The sequence below is a fragment of the Salvelinus sp. IW2-2015 genome, unplaced genomic scaffold (assembly GCF_002910315.2).
Source record: "Salvelinus sp. IW2-2015 unplaced genomic scaffold, ASM291031v2 Un_scaffold4208, whole genome shotgun sequence".
Classification (NCBI taxonomy): domain Eukaryota; kingdom Metazoa; phylum Chordata; class Actinopteri; order Salmoniformes; family Salmonidae; genus Salvelinus; species Salvelinus sp. IW2-2015.
In genome coordinates this window covers 61,668-81,740 of record NW_019945479.1, presented here as the reverse complement: position 1 = coordinate 81,740, position 20,073 = coordinate 61,668, and the positions used below count along the sequence as shown (strand labels likewise).

The following is a 20,073-nucleotide window of genomic DNA, read 5'->3' as shown; positions in this document are numbered from 1 at the left end:
CGCTAGTTAGCAATGGTTCGCGAAACTACCTTTTAATAGCCAAAATCTTGCACAAAGACACTTAAGATGGCGGCGTATAAATAGTTTTATCACTTCATGTAGCAAAACTGTATTTAATAATGGAGCATTTTCTATAGCTATTTCAATGCAACTAGCTATAMGAGTTCTGTAGACACCAGTGACTTACGAAATGAGAACGAAGAAGGTATCGCCAGGTTGGTCAAAAATCTACTGATTATGGCTAAACAGCTGCTAATTAGCCAACGAAGCGAAGTTACCAAACCACCTGAACATGAAATACACTGTCATAAATTGTTATTTATATAATGTAATTATAAATTGTTGTAATTTAACTAGGCAAGTCAGCTAAGAACAAGTTATTATTTACAACGACGGCCTATGAACAGTGGGTTACTGCRTTGTTCAGGGGCAGAACGACTGATGTTTACCTTGTCAGCTCGGGGATTCGATCTAGCAAKCTTTCGGTTACTGGCCCAACGCTCTAGGCTACCTGCCGCTCCAATAATGTAGTGATAGGTACGTCAAATCAATATGAAGGATAGATAAATAATAGCAAATATTGTAYGGATCGAAAAGGTTGTTGTGGCACAATGTTGCAAAGACTCTTTCACATTGGAATATCGTTTCAAGAACGCTCTTAGCACGTAATGCAACGCTGCAATTTTGAATGCAACCCTCATTTTAGTTCCAAACTACGCAYWTCCGGTCTGTATTTCCGGCACAACAAAAATGGCGTCCTCCAKTAAAGAAGGAAGCGTGAGTGAAACGCAGTCGGGGAAGAAGTRGAAAAAGAATACAAACCAAGGTATTACAACGATATTGTCTAGTATCWGAAACACATGTCATTCTTTCTTAATAATAGTCCACGTTTCTGGATACATGTATCTGAYCAGAAGCCTGATARCCCTTGATTTGTGTAGCTCGCGCCCGGCCTCATGCTTATTTATGGTGCTAGTATGAGCACTGCTTGAAGACTGCTACCAATTTGTTCTCAGTGAAAGAACTTGTATMMGAAAACGTGCATGCAATGTGGCTAATTTACCTACCTAGTTAGGTAGCTAGTTATAACGTTAGGTGTGTTATATCCTAGRTTCTAATRTTGTTGTATTTTCAGTGGATGAATCTCAACTCTTCACTGTTCCCGATGGATGGAAGGAGCCAGCATTCACAAAAGATGACAACCCCAAAGGTCTACTGGAGGAGAGCAGTTTCGCCACTCTCTTTCCCAAGTTACAGAGAGGCATACCTGAAAGAATCTGGCCACTGGTGCAAAAAGCATTAGGCGATTCAGTAAGTTGAGCCAATTAAAGGGGAAATATGCAGTTGAATAATAACAAAGCGCCACCTGATATGGGATTGGTTAAACATGAGGACGTTGCTAGAAATGTAGCCATTCAAATTCATAGACAGAGCTATGATGCAAAGACTTAACCATCCATGAGATAAAGTTAGAGCTTTAACAGTGTCTCGAGGCTTATAGTGTCTCCATTTTTATTGGAGTATAAACATGTATTTTGGGCTCTGATGAGCAGTTGAACTAAGCCCATGAGCAGTTATATGTCTATTCCAGAGTCAATGGCTATTAAGTCATTTAGCAGACGCTCTTATCCAGAGCGACTTACAAATTGGGTTTGGCCGACTTACAAATATAATTAAGTTTTTAAAATTATGTAGGAATAGTAGAAAATTWGCAGAATGTCGGCCAAAATCCATCTCGCTCCATTGTCTCCCACTGCCAGGCAGTGGGCTTCCTCTCATCACCATATTTGGTAGTGAGTAGCAACTAGGGCTGGGCAATATGGCCAAAATATTATATCACGGTATTTTTTTAAAAATGGACGGTGTGACAGTATGTGACTGTGTTTTTAGTTTTTGCCTAATAAAAGTTCTACATTTGTTTTGAGTAGTAAGTGATCCTATGGTGGCAACGCATACATTATAAGTGATTTCAATGAGTCTTTCTCCATTCTGATCGATTTATACTGTTCAATTCAACTTCAACCAAAACAAGTTTCAGCACTTTTATCATTTCTGCATTTCCTGCACTCAATTGCAGTGGTGGAAAAACGACCCAATTGTCATACTTGAGTAAAAGTAAAGATACGTTAATAGAAAATGAGTCACCCAGTAAAATACTACTTGAGTAAAAGTCTAAAAGGATTTGGTTTTAAATATACGTATCAAAAGGAAATGTAATTGATCAAATGTACTTATGTATCAAAAGTAAAAGTATAAATAGTTTCAAATTCCTTATATTAAGCAAACCCGGTGGCACCATTTTTTTTTATTTTTATTATTATTATTTATGGATAGCCAGGGGCACACTCCAACACTCAGACATAATTTACAAAGCATTTGTGTTTAGTGAGACCTCCAGATCAGAGGCAGTAGATGACCAGGGATGTTCTCTTGACAAGTGCGTGAATTGGACCATTTTCRTGTCCTGCTAAGCATTCAAAATGTAACGAGTACTTTTAGGTGGCAGAGAAAATGTATGGAGTAAAAAGTACAGTATTTTGTTTAGGAATGTAAAGTAAGGTGTCAAAAATAAAAACAGTAAAGTACAGATACCAAAAAAACAACTTAAGTAGTACTTGAAAGTATTTTTACTTAAGTACTTTACACCACTGCTCAATTGAGAGAATTTCCACACTGCCACATAGGGCTGCACGATATGGGCAAATAATCTAGGATGTATTTTTAACCAAATGTTTCAMTTGCGATGTGACTTGCGAATTAGAGCAAAACTGTTGGAATCATGGAAATAMAATGKCTATTCTAATTCTATAGTTAGAATATAATAGTGGGCACTTTGAATACAGTGTTTTTTGAGATGACAACAAATGAAAATGCCAGGGAGGAGTTATTGTGACAGGGTAGGAACTAAATTGTTAAGTGTTTCCTAGGGGACCCTATAAGCTTTGGCTACATTGCATGTTTTCTCTTAGCTACTTGATGTAGCTAACATATTCTTGACTTTGTATATTCTCTTTGATTTAGAATGCCAGCAGCATACCACCTGCATACAACTGTTGGCTTGCTTCTGAAGCTAAGCAGGGTCAGTCCTGGTCAGTCCCTGGATGGAGAACCAGATGCTGCTGAAGTGGTGTTGGAGGGCCAGTAGGAGGCACTCTTTCCTCTGGTCTAAAAAATATCCAATTGCCCAGGGAGTGATTGGGGACACTGCCCATGTAGGGTGCCGTCTTTCGGATGGGACGTTAAACGGGTGTCTGACTCTCTGAGGTCATTAAAGATCCATGGCACTTATCGTAAGAGTAGGGGTGTTAACCCCGGTGTCCTGGCTAAATTCCCAATCTGGCCTCAAACCATCTTGGTCACCTAATAATCCCCAGTTTATAATTGGCTCATTCATCCCCCTCCTTCCCTGTAACTATTCCCCAGGTGTTGCTGCACATGAGAACGTGTTCTCAGTCAACTTACCTGGTAAAATAACGGTAAAATAAAAAATATAAAAAGAAGATACTGTTGCACAAACAACATGCTTTAGGTCTACACCATCACTGGTGTTATCAGGCTGTATTAGCTAGCTACTTTTGCTCATGCCAGCAGCATACCACCCTGCATCCACTGCAGGCTTGTTGCTGAAGCTAAGCAGGGTTGGTCCTGTCAGTCCCTGGATGGGAGACCACATGCTGCTGGAAGTGGTGTTGGAGGGCCAGTAAGAGGCACTCTTCCTCTGGTCTAAAAAAAATATCCCGATGTGTAGGGTGCCGTCTTTCGGATGGGATGTATAAAACGGGTGTACTGACTCTCTGAGGTCATTAAAGATCCCATGGCACTTATCGTAAGAGTAGGGTGTTAACCCCGGTGTCCTGGCTAAATTCCTAAGCTGTCCCTCATACCATCACGGTCACCTAATCATCCCCAGCTTACAATTGGCTCATTCATCCCTCTCTCCCCTGTAACTATTCCCCAGGTCGTTGCTGTAAATGAGAACGTGTTTCTCAGTCAATTTACCTGGTCAAATAAAATACTCAGTACCTTTAATTCATTAGTGGCTAACATTTACTGTCTCACAAGATTTAGGGCAACTTGCTAAGAAAAGACAAACTAGCTGTTTGCGGATGTAAGAAACACAAACTAATAGTGTCATTATAGAACGCTAGTGGATTATTATTAAGAAGCAAAGTGAAAACAGCATTGTTGTCATCAACATTGTTGCATGTGCTGCATTGACCATGCAGACTGAACGAAGTGATCTCGTGGTTGAGGCAACATCAAATGCGCTCCTTGAGTGACAGGGGGCGTGGCTAGGTCTGTGTGGAAAGTGGCACGGAGAGAAAGTGGAGAGAGATGACTCAAGTAGCGAAGTAAATTATAAAAATTGACATTACACATGGCGTATCACATTTAACAAACCAAACATTCGGTATATAAGGTAAAAGTAAAAACCCAAACCAGTCCCTGCATCAATACCGGTATATCATGAAATATGGTATCCRGCCCGCCCTAGACCGGATGCTTCACATTTATACATCTGGTGAAATATCTGGCTCATTATTCTGWCTGTGGTYCCACTGTCTGGACCAGCACCTATCTTCYTGTTTTTGTTTTGAGGATGAAACAGAGGAGAGGTGTGTCGAGCGGTGGTAAAATAAAACAATTGCAGTACGTATTCTGCTGTTCTATAGCGTGTGCACCACAGGAGGTTGGTGGCACCTTAATTGGGGAGAATGATCTTGTGGTAATGGCTGGATTGGATTAGTATCAAACACATGGAAACCATGTGTTTGATGCCATTCCATTCACTCTGTTCCAGCCATTATGAGCTGTCCTCCCATCAGCAGCCTCCACTGGACTGTGCAATGATGTCTCAGGGGGACATTTTTGTTGTTTGCAGTAACTTCTTTGTTGTAAGATCACAAAGTGACGAGGTAGTTTCACCATTACGAGTTCCAGCTTTAAGAATAATGTTGCGTGTTGACAAGAGTTGGTCCATTCTTATCAGCCCATGTATAGGTGTTTGTGAACATGCAAATATGTAGCCATGTGAGGATGAATGATCCTCCTAGATTTAGGCACACAGCCTTTAAATTGTCCAAAACATTGATGTACTGCTTTTCTTTCTCATCAACAGCACATCAAGGCCACCCTGGATTTGATCGAGGGCAGCATCACGGTTTGCACCACCAAAAAGACCTTTGACCCATATGCCGTTGTAAGGGCACGGGACCTCATCAAGCTGTTGGCCAGAAGTGTGCCATTTGAGCAGGTAGGCATGCTCTCTTGTTCATCAATTCATAGTTGAACTTCCAACAATGATCCTGATAGTGTGGAAGAATAGTCTAAACTCTATACTTACCCCCAAGAAAGAAACCACTACAAGTATCTTCATTTGGTCGATGTTTTCTTCTGTCTTCCACCTTTAGGCCGTGCGTATTTTGGAGGATGACATGGCGTGTGACATCATCAAAATTGGCTCGCTGGTCAGAACCAGAGAACGGTTTGTGAAGAGGAGGCAGAGACTCATCGGACCTAAAGGATCTACACTCAAGGTGGGTCTTGTTCAACCGTGCAGCCAGGGAGAGTGTTCAAATGGACACATTTGTGTTGTAGTGTTGTGTTTAGATGTTAGCATCACTAGGTGGCAGCATAGTGTTATTAACACCTCCCAACCTGTCAGAATCAGTCAGCTAATCAAATCACAGTTTATTTGTCATATGCACAGGATGCACAGGATGCACAGGGGGTATACATTTACTTGCAAGCTCTCTCTCAACAGTGCTACAACAACAAAAAATATTGAATTAAAATAAGTAGAAGAAAAAATGACGACAGTATATAGCTGGAGAAAATTTGCAAAAGAATTCTAAAAGTAAAAGCACTTTTTCAAAGTAAGTATATTTACTCTTGTACGAGGATATGGAGAGTATGACATGATTTTGCATTGTGCAGTAAGAAGTTTAAAGTTTGTTAGTCTTCTGTACAGGATACACATGGTATACAGCACAGGATACACATGGTATCACACAGGATACACATGGTATACAGCACAGGATACACGTGGTATACAGCACAGGATACATGTGGTATACAGCACAGGATACACATGGTATTACAGCACAGGATACACGTGGTATACAGCACAGGATACACATGGTATACAGCACAGGATACACATGGTATACAGCACAGGATACATGTGGTATACAGCACAGGATACATGTGGTATACAGCACAGGATACACGTGGTATACAGCACAGGATACACGTGGTATACAGCACAGGATAACACGTGGTATACACACAGACACGGATAACGATACGTGGTATACAGCACAGGGATACACGTGGTATACAGCACAGGATACACGTGGTATACAGCACAGGATACACGTGGTATACAGCACAGGATACTCGTGGTATACAGCACAGGATACTCGTGGTATACAGCACAGGATACTCGTGGTATACAGCACAGGATACTCGTGGTATACAGCACAGGATACTCGTGGTATACAGCACAGGATACACGTGGTATACAGCACAGGATACTCGTGGTATACAGCACAGGATACACGTGGTATACAGCACAGGATACACGTGGTATACAGCACAGGATACTCGTGGTATACAGCACAGGATACTCGTGGTATACAGCACAGGATACTCGTGGTATACAGCACAGGATACTCGTGGTATACAGCACAGGATACTCGTGGTATACAGCACACGGATACTCGTGGTATACAGACAGGATACTCGTGGTATACAGCACAGGATACACGTGTATACAGCACAGGATACACGTGGTATACGCGTCCAATGAAATGCTTACTTGCAGGTTCCTTCACGATAGTGCAACAACAACAATAATAAAGATCAGAATACAAACATAATGTAAATGGCTCAGTAGAATAGAATAAACATTTTACGCAGCGGTCGTAGCAGTACTGTCAGCGGTCGTAGCAGTACTGTCAGCGGTCGTAGCAGTACTGTCAGCGGTCGCAGCAGTACTGTCAGCAGTCGTAGTAGCAGTACTGTCAGCAGCGTAGTAGCAGCAGTAGTACTGTCAGCAGCAGTAGCAGTACTGTCAGCAGTCGTAGTAGCAGCAGTAGTACTGTCAAGCAAGTACTGTCAGCAGGCAGCAGTAGTAACTGTCAGCAGCAGTACTGTCAGCAGCAGCAGTAGTACTGTCAGCAGTCGTGCAGTACTGTCAGCAGTCGTAGTAGCAGCAGTAGTACTGTCAGCAGCAGCAGTACTGTCAGCAGCAGCAGCAGTACTGTCAGCAGCAGCAGTAGTACTGTCAGCAGTCGTAGCAGTAGTACTGTCAGCAGTCCGTAGCAGTAGTACTGTCAGCAGTCGTAGCAGTAGTACTGTCAGCAGTCGTAGCAGTAGTACTGTCAGCAGTCGTAGCAGTAGTACTGTCTAGCAGTCGTAGCATAGTACTTGCAGCAGTCGTAGCAGTAGTACTGTCAGCAGTACTGTCAGCAGTCGTAGCAGTAGTACTGTCAGCAGTCGTAGTAGCAGCAGTAGTACTGTCAGCAGTAGTACTGTCAGCAGCAGTAGCAGTACTGTCAGCAGTAGCAGTATACTGTCAGCATTGTAGTCGTAGCAGTACTGTCAGCAGCAGTAGTACTGTCAGCAGCAGTAGCAGTACTGTCAGCAGCGTAGTACTGCAGCAGGCAGCAGTAGTACTGTCAGCAGTCGTAGCAGTAGTACTGTTAGCAGTAGTACTGTCAGCAGTCGTAGCAGTACTGTCAGCAGTACTGTCAGCAGTCGTAGCAGTAGTACTGTCAGCAGTCGTAGTAGCAGCAGTAGTACTGTCAGCAGTAGTACTGTCAGCAGTAGCAGTAGACTGTCAGCTATTGTAGTCGTAGCAGTACTGTCAGCAGCAGCTAGTACTGTCAGCAGCAGCAGCAGTACTGTCAGCAGCAGCAGTAGTACTGTCAGCAGCAGCAGTATACTGGCAGTAGTACTTTCGCAGCGCAGTAGTACTGTCAGCAGCAGCAGTAGTACTGTCAGCAAGCAGCAGTAGTACTGTCAGCAGTCGCTAGCAGAGTAGTACTGTAGCAGTCGTAGCAGTAGTACTGTCAGCAGTCGTAGCAGTAGTGTCAGCAGTTGTAGCAGTACTGTCAGCAGTCGTAGCAGTAGTACTGTCAGCAGTCGTAGTAGCAGCAGTAGACTGTCAGCAGTAGTACTGTCAGCAGCAGTAGCAGTACTGTCAGCAAGTAGCAGTAGTACTGTCAGCTATTGTAGTCAGTAGCAGTACTGTCAGCAGCAGTAGTACTGTCAGCAGCAGTAGCAGTACTGTCAGCAGTCGTAGTAGTAGCAGTATTCAGCAGTCAGTCTGAGTACTGCCAGCAGTCGCAGTAGTACTGTCAGCAGCAGCAGTAGTAGACTGGTGGCATTAGCGGCAGTCATGGAGTGTGAGTGGATGGAGATTGCTCTCCATGGAACACATTCAACCTCCCCTCTTACAGGATTTATCTAACCTGTTTCCCCCTCAGGCGTTGGAGCTGCTCACTAATTGCTACGTCATGGTGCAGGGGAACACTGTGTCAGCCCTGGGACCCTTCAACGGCCTCAAAGAGGTGAGCGCTGATTTCCTCAATAAGGGCCATGTTCAGTAGGGTACACCATAGCAAAACATTTTGTAAGGCAAAAAAATGCATTTTCATTCCGTTTCTAAATGCTTTCTCCTTACTGAACACTACCCTGCTCTCTCCCTTAACCCACACCTGGACCGCTGAAATAAGCCTGTTGAATTCATCAGGTGCCCTTTCTGCAATAGAACAAATAATTTATTGAATTGACTTAGGCCCACCTCTCCATTAGGGAGATTAGGCCGTACACATTTTGCAATTGATGGTAATAAATCCCTTTCAGATGCATACTATCACTATTGCCTCGGAAGCTAAGCAGGGTTGGTCTTGGTCGGTCCCTGGATGGGAGACCAGATTCTGCTGGAAGTGGTGTTGGAAGGCCAGTAGGTGGCACTCTTTTCTCTGGCTTACATTTTTTCCCAATGCCCCAGGGCAGTGATAGGGGACATTGCCCTGTGTACGGTGCTGTCTTTCGGATTGGGACATAAAACAGGTGTCCTGACTCTGTGGTCACCAAAGATCCTATGGCAGTTATTGTAAGAGTAAGGGTGAACCCTGGTGTCCTGACTAAATTCCCAATCTGCCCCTCATACCATCATGGCCACCTAATCATCCCCAGCCTCCAATTGACTCATTTCTCTCCCCTGTTACTATTCCGCTGGTTGTTGCTGTAAATGAGATTGTGTTCTGAGTCAACTTACTTGGAGTAGGGCCTCCCGAGTGGCACAGCGGTCTACAGACCTGGGTTCGATCCCAGGCTGTGTCACAGCCGGCCGTGACCGGGCAGCGCTCAATTGGCCCAGCGTCGTACGGGTTAGGGGAGGGTTTGGACGGCCGGGATTTTCTTTTCCCATCGCGCTCTAGCAACTCCTTGTGGACTTCGGTCGCCAGCTGTACGGTGTTTCTTCTGACACATTGGTGCGGCTGGCTTCCGCGATTTAAGCGAGCAATGTGTCAAGAAGCAGTGCGGCTTGGCAGGGTCGTGTTTCGGAGAATGCATGGCTCTCGACCTTCGCCTCTCCCGAGTCCATAGGGGAGTTGCAGCGATGGGACAAGACTAACTACCAATTGGATATCACGAAATTGGGGAGAAAGGGGGGGGAAAGTACATTAAACTTCCCTGGAGTGAGCAACAATTGTATTTTTTTTTGTTCTCTCTCTCTCTGAGTGACTCAATTATTATTATCTGCTAAAACAATTTTTCCCATATGTAGGTACGGAAAGTGGTGTTGGATACCATGAAGAACATCCACCCCATCTACAACATCAAGGTAATTGATACCTTCTCCACATCCAATGAGGAGGAGAAAGGTGGTCTACGTGGTACTTTGTCATGGTTCGTGGTAAACTTAAAGTAACCGACACTGTTCTATGTAAGAGGATGTGGGGTTTTTGTTGACGCCACAGAGGAAGTCACCAAAAGGAACTGGAGTCCTTTAGAATAGATGACTTGAACTTACCATGATCCCAAAAGGGGAAGTTAGAAGATCCTTGACAGCTGAGAACAACATGCTCCAGACCAACTTATTCTATCCGTCATAACTTTATTTTCAAGTTTTTTATCGTGTTTGGCCAGTTGTGTTTACAAATTCCTTTATTCCGATAAAGGAATAAAGGAATCAATGTGTGTGTGTATATATACACACAAAAAGGGATGTAGCAATTGCAGATTGCCCCTTCTAATGAAGCAACTGGCTTGAACTACTGCATCCTTTCTGGAGCTTTGCCATGTAGTTACCAGTATGTAGTCTGACTTCAACCACCCTCAGTTTCAATAATACAAGTTAACTCTTCCAACACGTTTCTCCCTTTTTACTCTGGCGACCGTTCAATTGGGGTTGACCGCAGACGCTCATGATCAAGCGCGAGCTGTCCAAGGACCCCGAGCTGCGGCTGCAGAGCTGGGAGCGATTCCTGCCCAATTTCCGACACAAGAACCTGACCAAGCGCAAGGAGCCTAAGAAAAAGACGACAAAGAAGGAGTACACACCTTTCCCCCCGCAGCAGCCTGAGAGCCAGGTTAGTGGGTCAGAACCGCCTCCCCCCGCAGCAGCCTGAGAACCAGGTTAGTGGGTCAGAACTGTCTGACACCGCAGCAGCCTGAGAGCCAGGTTAGTGGGTCAGAACTGCCTGACACTGCAGCAGCCTGAAGCCAGGTTTAGTGGGTCAGACTGCTGACAACCGCAGCAAGCCTGAGAGCCAGGTTAGTGGGTCAGAACCGCCTTCTCCCCGCAGCAGCCTGACAGCCAGGTTAGTGGGTCAGAACTGCCTGACACGCAGCAGCCTGAGAGCCAGGTTAGTGGGTCAAAACTGCCTGACATCGCAGCAGCCTGAGAGCCAGGTTAGTTGGGTCAGACTGCTGCTCCCCGCAGCAGCCTGAGAGCCAGTTAGTGGGTCAGAACCGCTCCCCCCGCAGCAGCCTGAGAGCCAGGTTAGTGGGTGCAGAACCCTCCCCCGCAGCAGCTGAGAGCAGGTTAGGGTCAAACCGCCTCCCTCGCAAGCCTGAGAGCAGTTAGTGGGTCAGAACCGCCTGCCCTCCGCAGTAGCCTGAGACGCCAGGTTAGTGGGTCAGACCGCCTCCCGCAGCAGCCTGAGAGCCATGTTAGTGGGTCAGACGTGTCCCCCCGCAGCACCTGAGGCCAGGTTAAGTGGGTCAGAACCGTCTCCCCGCAGCAGCCTGAGAAGCCAGGTTAGTGGGTCAGAACACCACATTTAGCCATGATGAGGTGTTATTTGTATCGGGTTCCTGTGTTATACAAATGCTAGCCCAGCATACAAATCTACGTAGATGGCACATCAAACGTAGCATGCAAGGTGCAAGCACAGTACAATAAAAATGTATATATTTTTATAAGTTCAGTTTCAAGATAACACACAGGACATTGACAAGTCTCTCTCCACTACTGTATACAGGGGTTGTGTAATTAACTTGGCCCAGGCCACATTGGGATTAGATTCTTTTCAACAGATTTTAAGTCAAAAGCGTGGCTGGGAAAAGGCACTTATAAAAAATATATATATACAGTGGGGAGAACAAGTAATTTGATACACTGCCGATTTTGCAGGTTTTTTCCTACTTACAAGCATGTAGAGGTTTGTAATTTTTTATCATAGGTACAACTTCAACTGTGAGGACAGGAATCTAAAACAAAAATCCAGAAAAATCACATTGTATGATTTTTAAGTAATTCATTTGCATTTTTATGGCATGAATAAGTATTTGACACCTACCAACCAGTAAGAATTCCGGCTCTCACAGACCTGTTAGTTTTTCTTAAGAAGCCTCCTGTTCTCCACTCATTACCTGTATAACTGCACCTGTTTGAACTCGTTACCTGTATAAAAGACACCTGTCCACACACTCAATCAAACAGACTCTCACCTCTCCACATGGCCAAGACCAGAGAGCTGTGTAAGGACTCAGGGAATAAAATTTAAGACCTGCACAAGGCTGGGATGGGCTAACAGGACAATAGGCAAGAGCTTGGTGAGAAGGCAAACAACTGTTGGCGCAATATTAGAAAATAGAAGAAGTTCAAGATATGGTCAATCACCCTCGGTCTGGGGCTCCATGCAAGATCTCACCTCGTGGGGCATCAATGATCATGAGGAAGGTGAGGGATCAGCCCAGATACACGGCAGGACTGGTCAATGACCTGAAGAGAGCTGGACCACAGTCTCAAAGAAAACCATTAGTAACACACTACGCGTCATGGATTAAACTGCAGTGCACACAAGGTCCCTGCTCAAGCAGGCGCAATGTCCAGGCCCGTCTGAAGTTTGCCAATGACCATCTGGATGACAGAGGAGAAATGGAGAAGGTCATGGTCTGATGATCAAAATAGAGCTTTTTTGGTCTAAACTCCTCTCGCCTTGTTTTGGAGGAGAAGAAGGATGAGTACAACCCAAGAACACCATCCCAACCGTGAAGCATGGAGGTGGAAACATCATTCTTTGGGGATGCTTTTCTGCAAAGGGGACAAGGACGACTGCACCGTATTGAGGGGAGGGTGGTGGGGCCATGTATTGCGAGATCTTAGCCAACAACCTCTTCCCTCAGTAAGAGCATTAATGATGGGTCGTGGCTGGGTCTTCCGCATGACAACGACCCGAAACACACCAGCCAGGGCAACTAAGGAGTGGCTCCGTAAGAAGTATTCTCAAGGTCCTGGAGTGGCCTAGCCAGTCTCCAGACCTGAACCCAATAGAAAATCTTTGGAGGGAGCTGAAAGTCCGTATTGCCAGCGACAGCCCCGAAACCTGAAGGATCTGGAGAAGGTCTGTATGGAGGAGTGGGCCAAAAATCCTGCTGCATGTGTGCAACCTGGTCAAGACTACAGGAAACGTATGATCTCTGTAATTGCAAACAAAGGATTCTGTACAAAATATTAGTTTCTGCTTTTCTGATGTATCAAATACTTATGTCATGCAATAAAATGCGAATTAATTACTTAAAAATCATACAATGTGATTTTCGGGATTTTTGTTTTAGATTCCGTCTCTCACAGTTGAAGTGTACCTATGATAAAAATTACAGACCTCTACTGCTTGTAAGTAGGAAATCGGCTAAATCGGCAGTGTATCAATTACTTGTCTCCACACTGGTATATATATTATATATAAAGTCAAGAGAACATCTTATGAATATATTTTATAACTGCCTTTTTCCGGCCCGCAAATTGCTTATAATTTCCCAATCTTCTCTTTTACTCATCCTTGTACTATAACATACAACAGCCATAGAGCCTAACATCAACAGATGACTTGGTCTATAACTACTTGATATAACCCATCCATCACTAAACCTATCACTAGACTTGTTCACACCCGTGTTCCTGGATTCACTGTTTTGTTGTGTTTCCTGGTTGTCTAGATTGACAAGGAACTTGCAACGGGAGAGTTCTTCCTTCGAGAGAGCGGTTAAGAAGAGGAAGAAGATGGAAGAGATAAAGGTAACCAGGATATCACTTCACCGTACCGGGTATGACCATGGATATCACTTCACACCGCTTCACCCTGGGGTGTGGTAACCATGGATATCACTTCACACCGCTTCACCCTGGGTGTGGAACCATGGATATCACTTGACACCGCTTCACCCTGGGGTGTGGTACCATGGATATCACTTGACACCGCTTCACCTGGGGTGTGGTAACCATGGATATCACTTGACACCGCTTCACCTGGGGTGTGGTAACCATGGATATCACTTGACACCGCTTCACCCTGGGTGTGGTAACCATGGATATCACTTGACACCGCTTCACCCTGGGGTTGGTAACCATGGATATCACTTGACACCGCTTCACCCTGGGGTGTAACTTGACTTGATAGCTATGCACCAGTTACTATTTGTATAGCATTGCATGAGAAACGAATGACCTTCAAAATACACGTAACAGGATTTACTGTGCCAAATCCATTTGACCTATGTCTGCTTGTGTCTGTTTCCAAGTGAAACAAGCCGAGGCGTTGACTAAGAGGCAAGAGGAGCGAAACAGAGCCTTTATTCCTCCTAAGGAGAAACCTGTTATGAAGAAGACTAACAAAGGTACAGTGAATCATTTGAATAATTATGTTGTTAACTACCTTCTCTCCACTTAACCTTTCCACCCACTTCCTTCAAGCCAGACTGCTTCAGGCCCTGCACCAGTCAGGCAACAGGCCTTCCTCCTCGCTCACACATCTTTTGAAACTCTTCCTGACAGTCTTGGGGCTTTTTAAAGCAGGCTTAATAAGACTCATCTTTATCAGCTGGCCTCCCTTTCCTACACTTTGGTTGTTGCTTTCATGATATGGATAATGTGGATGCTACTGTGATTATGGATAATCCTGAATGAATCGTGAATAATAATGAGTGAGAAAGTTAGGCACACGAATATTATACTCCATATGAATGTAGAGGTGTTCAGAAACATTCTATTCTCATTTATAATAAAATGATTTTATGCACTTTGAAATTATTCTTCTATAATGAAAAGCACTTTACAAATGTAAATTGTCGAATTGCTATGCTTTATCTTGGCCAGGTCGCCKTTGCAAATGAGAACTTGTTCTCAACTAGCCTACCTGGTTAAATAAAAAAATCATTAACTGATTAACCTGGTTAAATGAAGCATTGCCTGAACACATACAGCCACACCTAGCTGTTTAATATGTTATTTTTCTTTTACCATGTTTTTTTCCTAGCTCCCTCAGATGCCAAAATCAACATTGAGGCCCTCAAGGCTAAGGTAAGGAAAGCCAAGACCAAGAAGCTAGGAGCCCCCTCTGTTAACCCTGCCCCGCAGACCACACCTGCCTATGACAAGAAGAAAAAGAACAAGGGCTAACCTTGGAAAAGCTTGGACAATGGACAATATTCACTATTGCAGCRTTGAAACGAGGTATGCAGATCACTGGCGTGAAGGACGTCAGGTTTGTCAGAACATGGGTTTGTCTAGATGTATTTGGGATATTAATAGAATATCCCCAATTCCACAGAGATGAATCTTCCTCATGGTTTTGATGAAATGAATATGAAATGCCTCTGTCCTCAGTAGAGGAGACAGTATACAGTAAAGGTGTCCCCCTATATGTGACACCCAATGCCTCTGAGTGTTACCTAGTTTTCCTGTGACCGAGGCCCATTCTTCAATATTGTTTACCAGCTGTTTGTAAGACGTGCACAGAATGTGGTTCACCTGGTTTATCCCGACGCCACAGATTCCTCCTCTTGTCCTAATCCTTAGAACAACTTGTACTGCTTTCAACCAACACCTGTCAATGTTAAAGTAGTGTTTACTGTAAATATTATGAAGCCTGCAAGTATAATGACTTATGATGCAGTTAATGCATTGGAAGACTAGTAATGTTTCATAATGATGCTGACTTAAGTCAATGTATACTTATAAAAAAGAACATGCATACTATTAAAAGCTTTTTTTATAGTCCTTATTATAAATGATTAACAAGGTATAAAGCTATATACCTGCAGGCTTTGAGAAAAGGCATTGTGTTTAGRCATTGAAAGTTTTAGTTCATGATTAAATGAACATGGTTGTGTGCCGCTACAGGCGTCAAGTGTAGCAGAAATGGGACTAGAGGACTGCTGAACAGTGAAATAGCATTGTGATGTTTAGGAGAACTGTGTGTTGGGCTGTGTTCTATCATTTGGTGTTGCTACTTCTAAAAACTCAATAAAACAAGTATATGATAATCTCTCATTCTGTATTTGTAGAATAGATTTTGCTGTTAGGCTAAATGAGATGGATTTAGACACTGCTCTTCAACCTTCATAAGCTCTTGTTATGAGTTCTGCTGTCAGTGGTTGGTGAGCCTGGTCACAGACTTGTTTGTGCTTTTGCCAACATGATTTTTTTGGGGGAAAACAGTTATTTTCAAATATTTAACTTAACTGAAACACAGATTGTCATAAATTGAAGTGTGATCTATTTAAGACCTATTTTTCCTACTCTTTTATGCATTGTTTACTTTAGAGGGCTTTCTGTAGAGTTTGTATTAAAGACTACTGCATAATTCCTTGAGCAGTAAATAAAGATTGGTTAATTTTGGGGTAGACTTTCCCTTTAACACATTAATGGAAGCAGCAAAGCTGTATATACGTTTTTGTAGTACACTTTATTGTACACAATGGGAATTTGGTTTGAGGCTCGGCGGCAATTTTAAAAAGACAGGACCACATTGAGAAAGGTATCACAACAATGAGAACGTCAGCGCAGGTCAATCAATCTAAACATCTCAGCTATTCGTAAAAAATATGCTTGGGTACAATCTGTGTACTCCAAATGGGCGCGACAAAGGTGAGGAGAAGGGCCAGGGGTCGGATGGCCAATAGGCCATGCAGCAGGGGCCGCAGGTGGCCAAGGCTGGGTCCCAGTCGGGGGTCCATCTGTAACCTGTACACAGGTGAGAAAAGAAAGGTCCCGTCGGTCACAAAGAACACATGCTGCCATTGTGGCTTAGGAAGGTCATTTAAATGAAGGGTGTCAAAACATACTTTTTCTGTTCGTCTCGTTTTGGATTGTCTGCAAAGAGAGAAGACGATATGGCAGCTTTGTTATGTCACAATGGAAAATAGTATTGGTGTTGAACATGTATCATGCACAAGGGAAAGAGTATTGGTGTTGTTGAACATGTATCATGTACAAGGGAAAGTAGTATTGATGTTGTTGAACATGTATCATGTACAAGGGAAGAGTATTGGTGTTGTTGAACATGTATCATGTACAGGGAAAGAGTATTGGTGTTGTTGACATGTATCATGTACAATTGGTGTTGTTTTGAAGGAATATGTTGAACATTCAGCCATCACAGGGTTGTCCTTCATCTTATTTTATTGGGTGTGGAAATGGTAACTGACAGACTCACGGCAGAGCTTGGCCTGGCATTGATTGTTTGCACCCTCACAAGAGCTGCATTCTTCCAACCTTTCTGGTATGGTAACATCTCAACCACGTTTCCCCTGGAGAAAGCAATGCACATCCTATTAATTTATCCAAAATGTTTCCATATTTCTATAATCAGAGCATCTTAGACTTTTTTTTTTTGAAGGGAAGTGCAAGGTTGCATAATTCCAATAACCTTTCAAAATCCCTGCTGTTCCAGAAATTATTCATTTTGCATCATATGATGCACAACGCATCATACCGGCTGTATTTCTGTATTTGAAGTTATATATCTTGAAATTGCTGACACTTTTTGGGACTATATATATATACAATGGACTAATGAAACAAATACCAAAATAGTTTGGGGTGGAATTTTCCTTTAAGTGTACATTAATTGTTAGATATTACTGCACTGTTGGAGCGAGGAACACAAGCATTTCGCTACACCTGCAATAACATCTGTTAAAATATGTGTATGTGACCAATACAATTTGATTTAATTTGGTATATCTGTGTATTCAGTCTGCCTTATGCTTTGTAAATGTAATATGTGTATTCAGTCTGACTTACGCTTCGCATAGTTACAAACAAATACGGCTCCCTCTTTATCAGAAAACGAAGTCCTGTCGACACCATTTGGGCATATTGGACGGCGCAACCAACCTTGTAGCTCGTCGCCCATACAACCTGGGAATGCAAGCAAGCATGCAGTTGGCAAAGATGATGAAATATTGAGTTTCCCTTATACCAATGTTTTTTATAATAGGTCAATAGTGGGGCTTATATTTGTTCTGTTTCACACATGTACAAGTGTGCAGTGAAATAAGTTCTTTTTGCATATCCCACAGTCCCTGAGACAGCTTCAGAGAGTGCGGTCAAGGCCAGGGATCAGCTGTTATTTTTTTAAATTTTACCTTTATTTAACTAGGCAAGTCAGTTAAGAACAAAATCTTATTTTCAATGACGGCCTAGGAACAGTGGGTTAACTGCCTTGTTCAGGGCAGAACAACATATTTTTACCTTGTCAGCTCGGGATTCAATCTTGCAACCTTTCGGTTACTAGTCCAACGCTCTAACCACTAAGCTATTGATGGCACCCTGGTGCAATTAGGGTTAAGTGCTGTGCTCAAGGACAGATCAATAGATTTTCACCTAGTTGGCTCTGGGATTTGAACTAGCAACCTTTTGGTTACTGGCCCAACGCTAAACCTGCATTGTGTCGTTTGTGATGGTTTTTAGCAGTGATGCTGTAATATACAGTAGAGGACACGTACCTGTGTGTAGTGGCCACACATTTTTCCTGGTCTACACGCATTGCTTTGGTATGAGTAATCGCTCACTTCTTTGACCCATAAATCCATGGCGCCCATGACAGAGAACGTGGAGGGCGGGTATCCTGCCCAGATGTTCTCTCCCACGGAGGAGAAACAGGGTGGACCCGTCTGACCTCTTTCAGGTAGATGTTGTGCTGGAAATCACAGTGTCTTGCCCAGGCCCTTGCAGTGATGGCCAAGCCCTCATCCCACGTCTCGAGAAAGAAAATACAACCAAATTAGTGGTGTCTAAAAAATTGACAGTATCTGTGATGTGAAACTGATTACACGCCTCTATGGATCTGAGTGGCCTGTCCTCCTTTCATTCTAACATTGTTTTACAGGGCTCTACAGTGCGACCATTTTACTTGCAAGCGACTACATATTTTGTCTGCGACCTGGAATTTCTATTTAGGAGCACCAGTGAGCCTCGAAAAATGTAGGATTCTAGCTTTATTACCTTACCTCAAATGTTTCATTGTGCACCTACATTTCTTTGTGTGCACCTACATTTTTCAACTTAGGCGCACACGTGGTTCTTGTAAAAAAGGACAGTGTAGAGCCCTGTCTTATTCAACTATAGCCTACTCACAAGGCAATGTTTATATGCATTGTTGTTGCTTTAGGAAGCGTTAAGCACTATTCACGTATTGAATATTCGTAATTGTCACTTTTCCAACTGCAAAAACAATCAAATTCAGAATTATTTCATGGAACCAGTTTAGCTATATTATGGGTATTTCTGAGTTTTGACTTGAGAATCCATGCTCTCATTGCCTCACTGCTTACCATTGTAGAGCATATTTCTGGCTGGTGGATCACAGAGGATCGGTTGTCGTGTGTATCCTCACACAGTCGTCGATGAACTTCTTGTCGTGATGCCAGGAAATGGGTTGTACTCTGAGGACTCGATATTAGGACAGATGAGCCCAGGAAAATCACAACCCACTGCAATCCCTGCAGCAGTAGCTGCCCCATGCTTCAGGTACAGACGATTGAACCAGGACACAAACGTCTCACATCACATCTCCTTTCTTAGTAGCAGGTTGTTTCACACAGGACTGAGACGTCTGCATATTTTACTGCTGGATGGCGAGGAGGAAGGAAGTCGGTGTGAAATGCGTGTACTAGTGAGTCTGTACCATGTAACGTTAGTAGTGTAATAAACTGGCAAAAGATGGGTAACCTACTGTTAGGGTTGCGTCAATTCAATCTGGTATAAGGACAAGTATGACAATGAGTCACTAATTGTATGCTATGTACTTTTTATTAACTAAGTAATAAATGGGAAATGCAACTTCCGTATATACGGGTTCACTGTACATCACGCAGGATGAAAACAGAGAAGACACTTGTTACTGACAAAGACATTATAATAAATACTCATTGACAGAGATAGTTCCCACTTCCGAGCCGCCTGTCAGAGTAGAGACTGGCGTGGTTAACTTACCCAGCCTATCGTTGATGTTGGCGCCTTAAACCAGTCCTGGCCCTTAACGCATGTGATGTCCCGACGCTGTTGCTGTGTAGATTACGCTCCTTCACCCAAAGACTGAGGTCAGACAGCTCTGTAATATTGTCTGAGCTATTCGCACCTGTATACAATGGCCACTGTTCTCGCTCAAGGCTAACCACAGCTTCCCAGCACTCTTATCTGGCTAACTGTTACTTCCAGCACACACACACAGACACCCAGGCTCCCAGGCCAACAGTTTGTCAATATCCAATCACATTTAATACAGTTGCTAATTACGTTTTGTTATCAGTATTGGGTTCATAGTG

The 20,073-nt window shown here is 43.5% G+C and overlaps 2 protein-coding genes across 2 annotated transcripts; one reads left to right on the top strand and one right to left on the bottom strand.

The window, feature by feature from the left end:
* Positions 1-717: 717 nt before the first annotated feature.
* On the top strand, positions 718-15,786 carry krr1 (KRR1 small subunit processome component homolog). The gene is given in 10 exon segments (XM_024143634.2): positions 718-826; positions 1,136-1,311; positions 5,120-5,254; positions 5,412-5,537; positions 8,493-8,576; positions 9,803-9,859; positions 10,437-10,607; positions 13,462-13,540; positions 14,044-14,139; positions 14,778-15,786. Coding segments are annotated over 10 exon segments (1,143 nt in total). The 5' UTR covers positions 718-750; the 3' UTR covers positions 14,921-15,786.
* Positions 15,787-16,189: 403 nt separating this feature from the next.
* On the bottom strand, positions 16,190-19,423 carry glipr1a (GLI pathogenesis-related 1a). The gene is given in 15 exon segments (XM_070441538.1): positions 16,190-16,379; positions 16,381-16,424; positions 16,427-16,486; positions 16,589-16,615; positions 16,959-17,015; positions 17,018-17,052; positions 17,545-17,623; positions 17,626-17,665; positions 18,253-18,407; positions 18,410-18,508; positions 19,084-19,110; positions 19,113-19,130; positions 19,133-19,168; positions 19,171-19,212; positions 19,215-19,423. Coding segments are annotated over 15 exon segments (825 nt in total). The 5' UTR covers positions 19,270-19,423; the 3' UTR covers positions 16,190-16,328.
* Between the last annotated feature and the right edge of the window lie 650 nt (positions 19,424-20,073).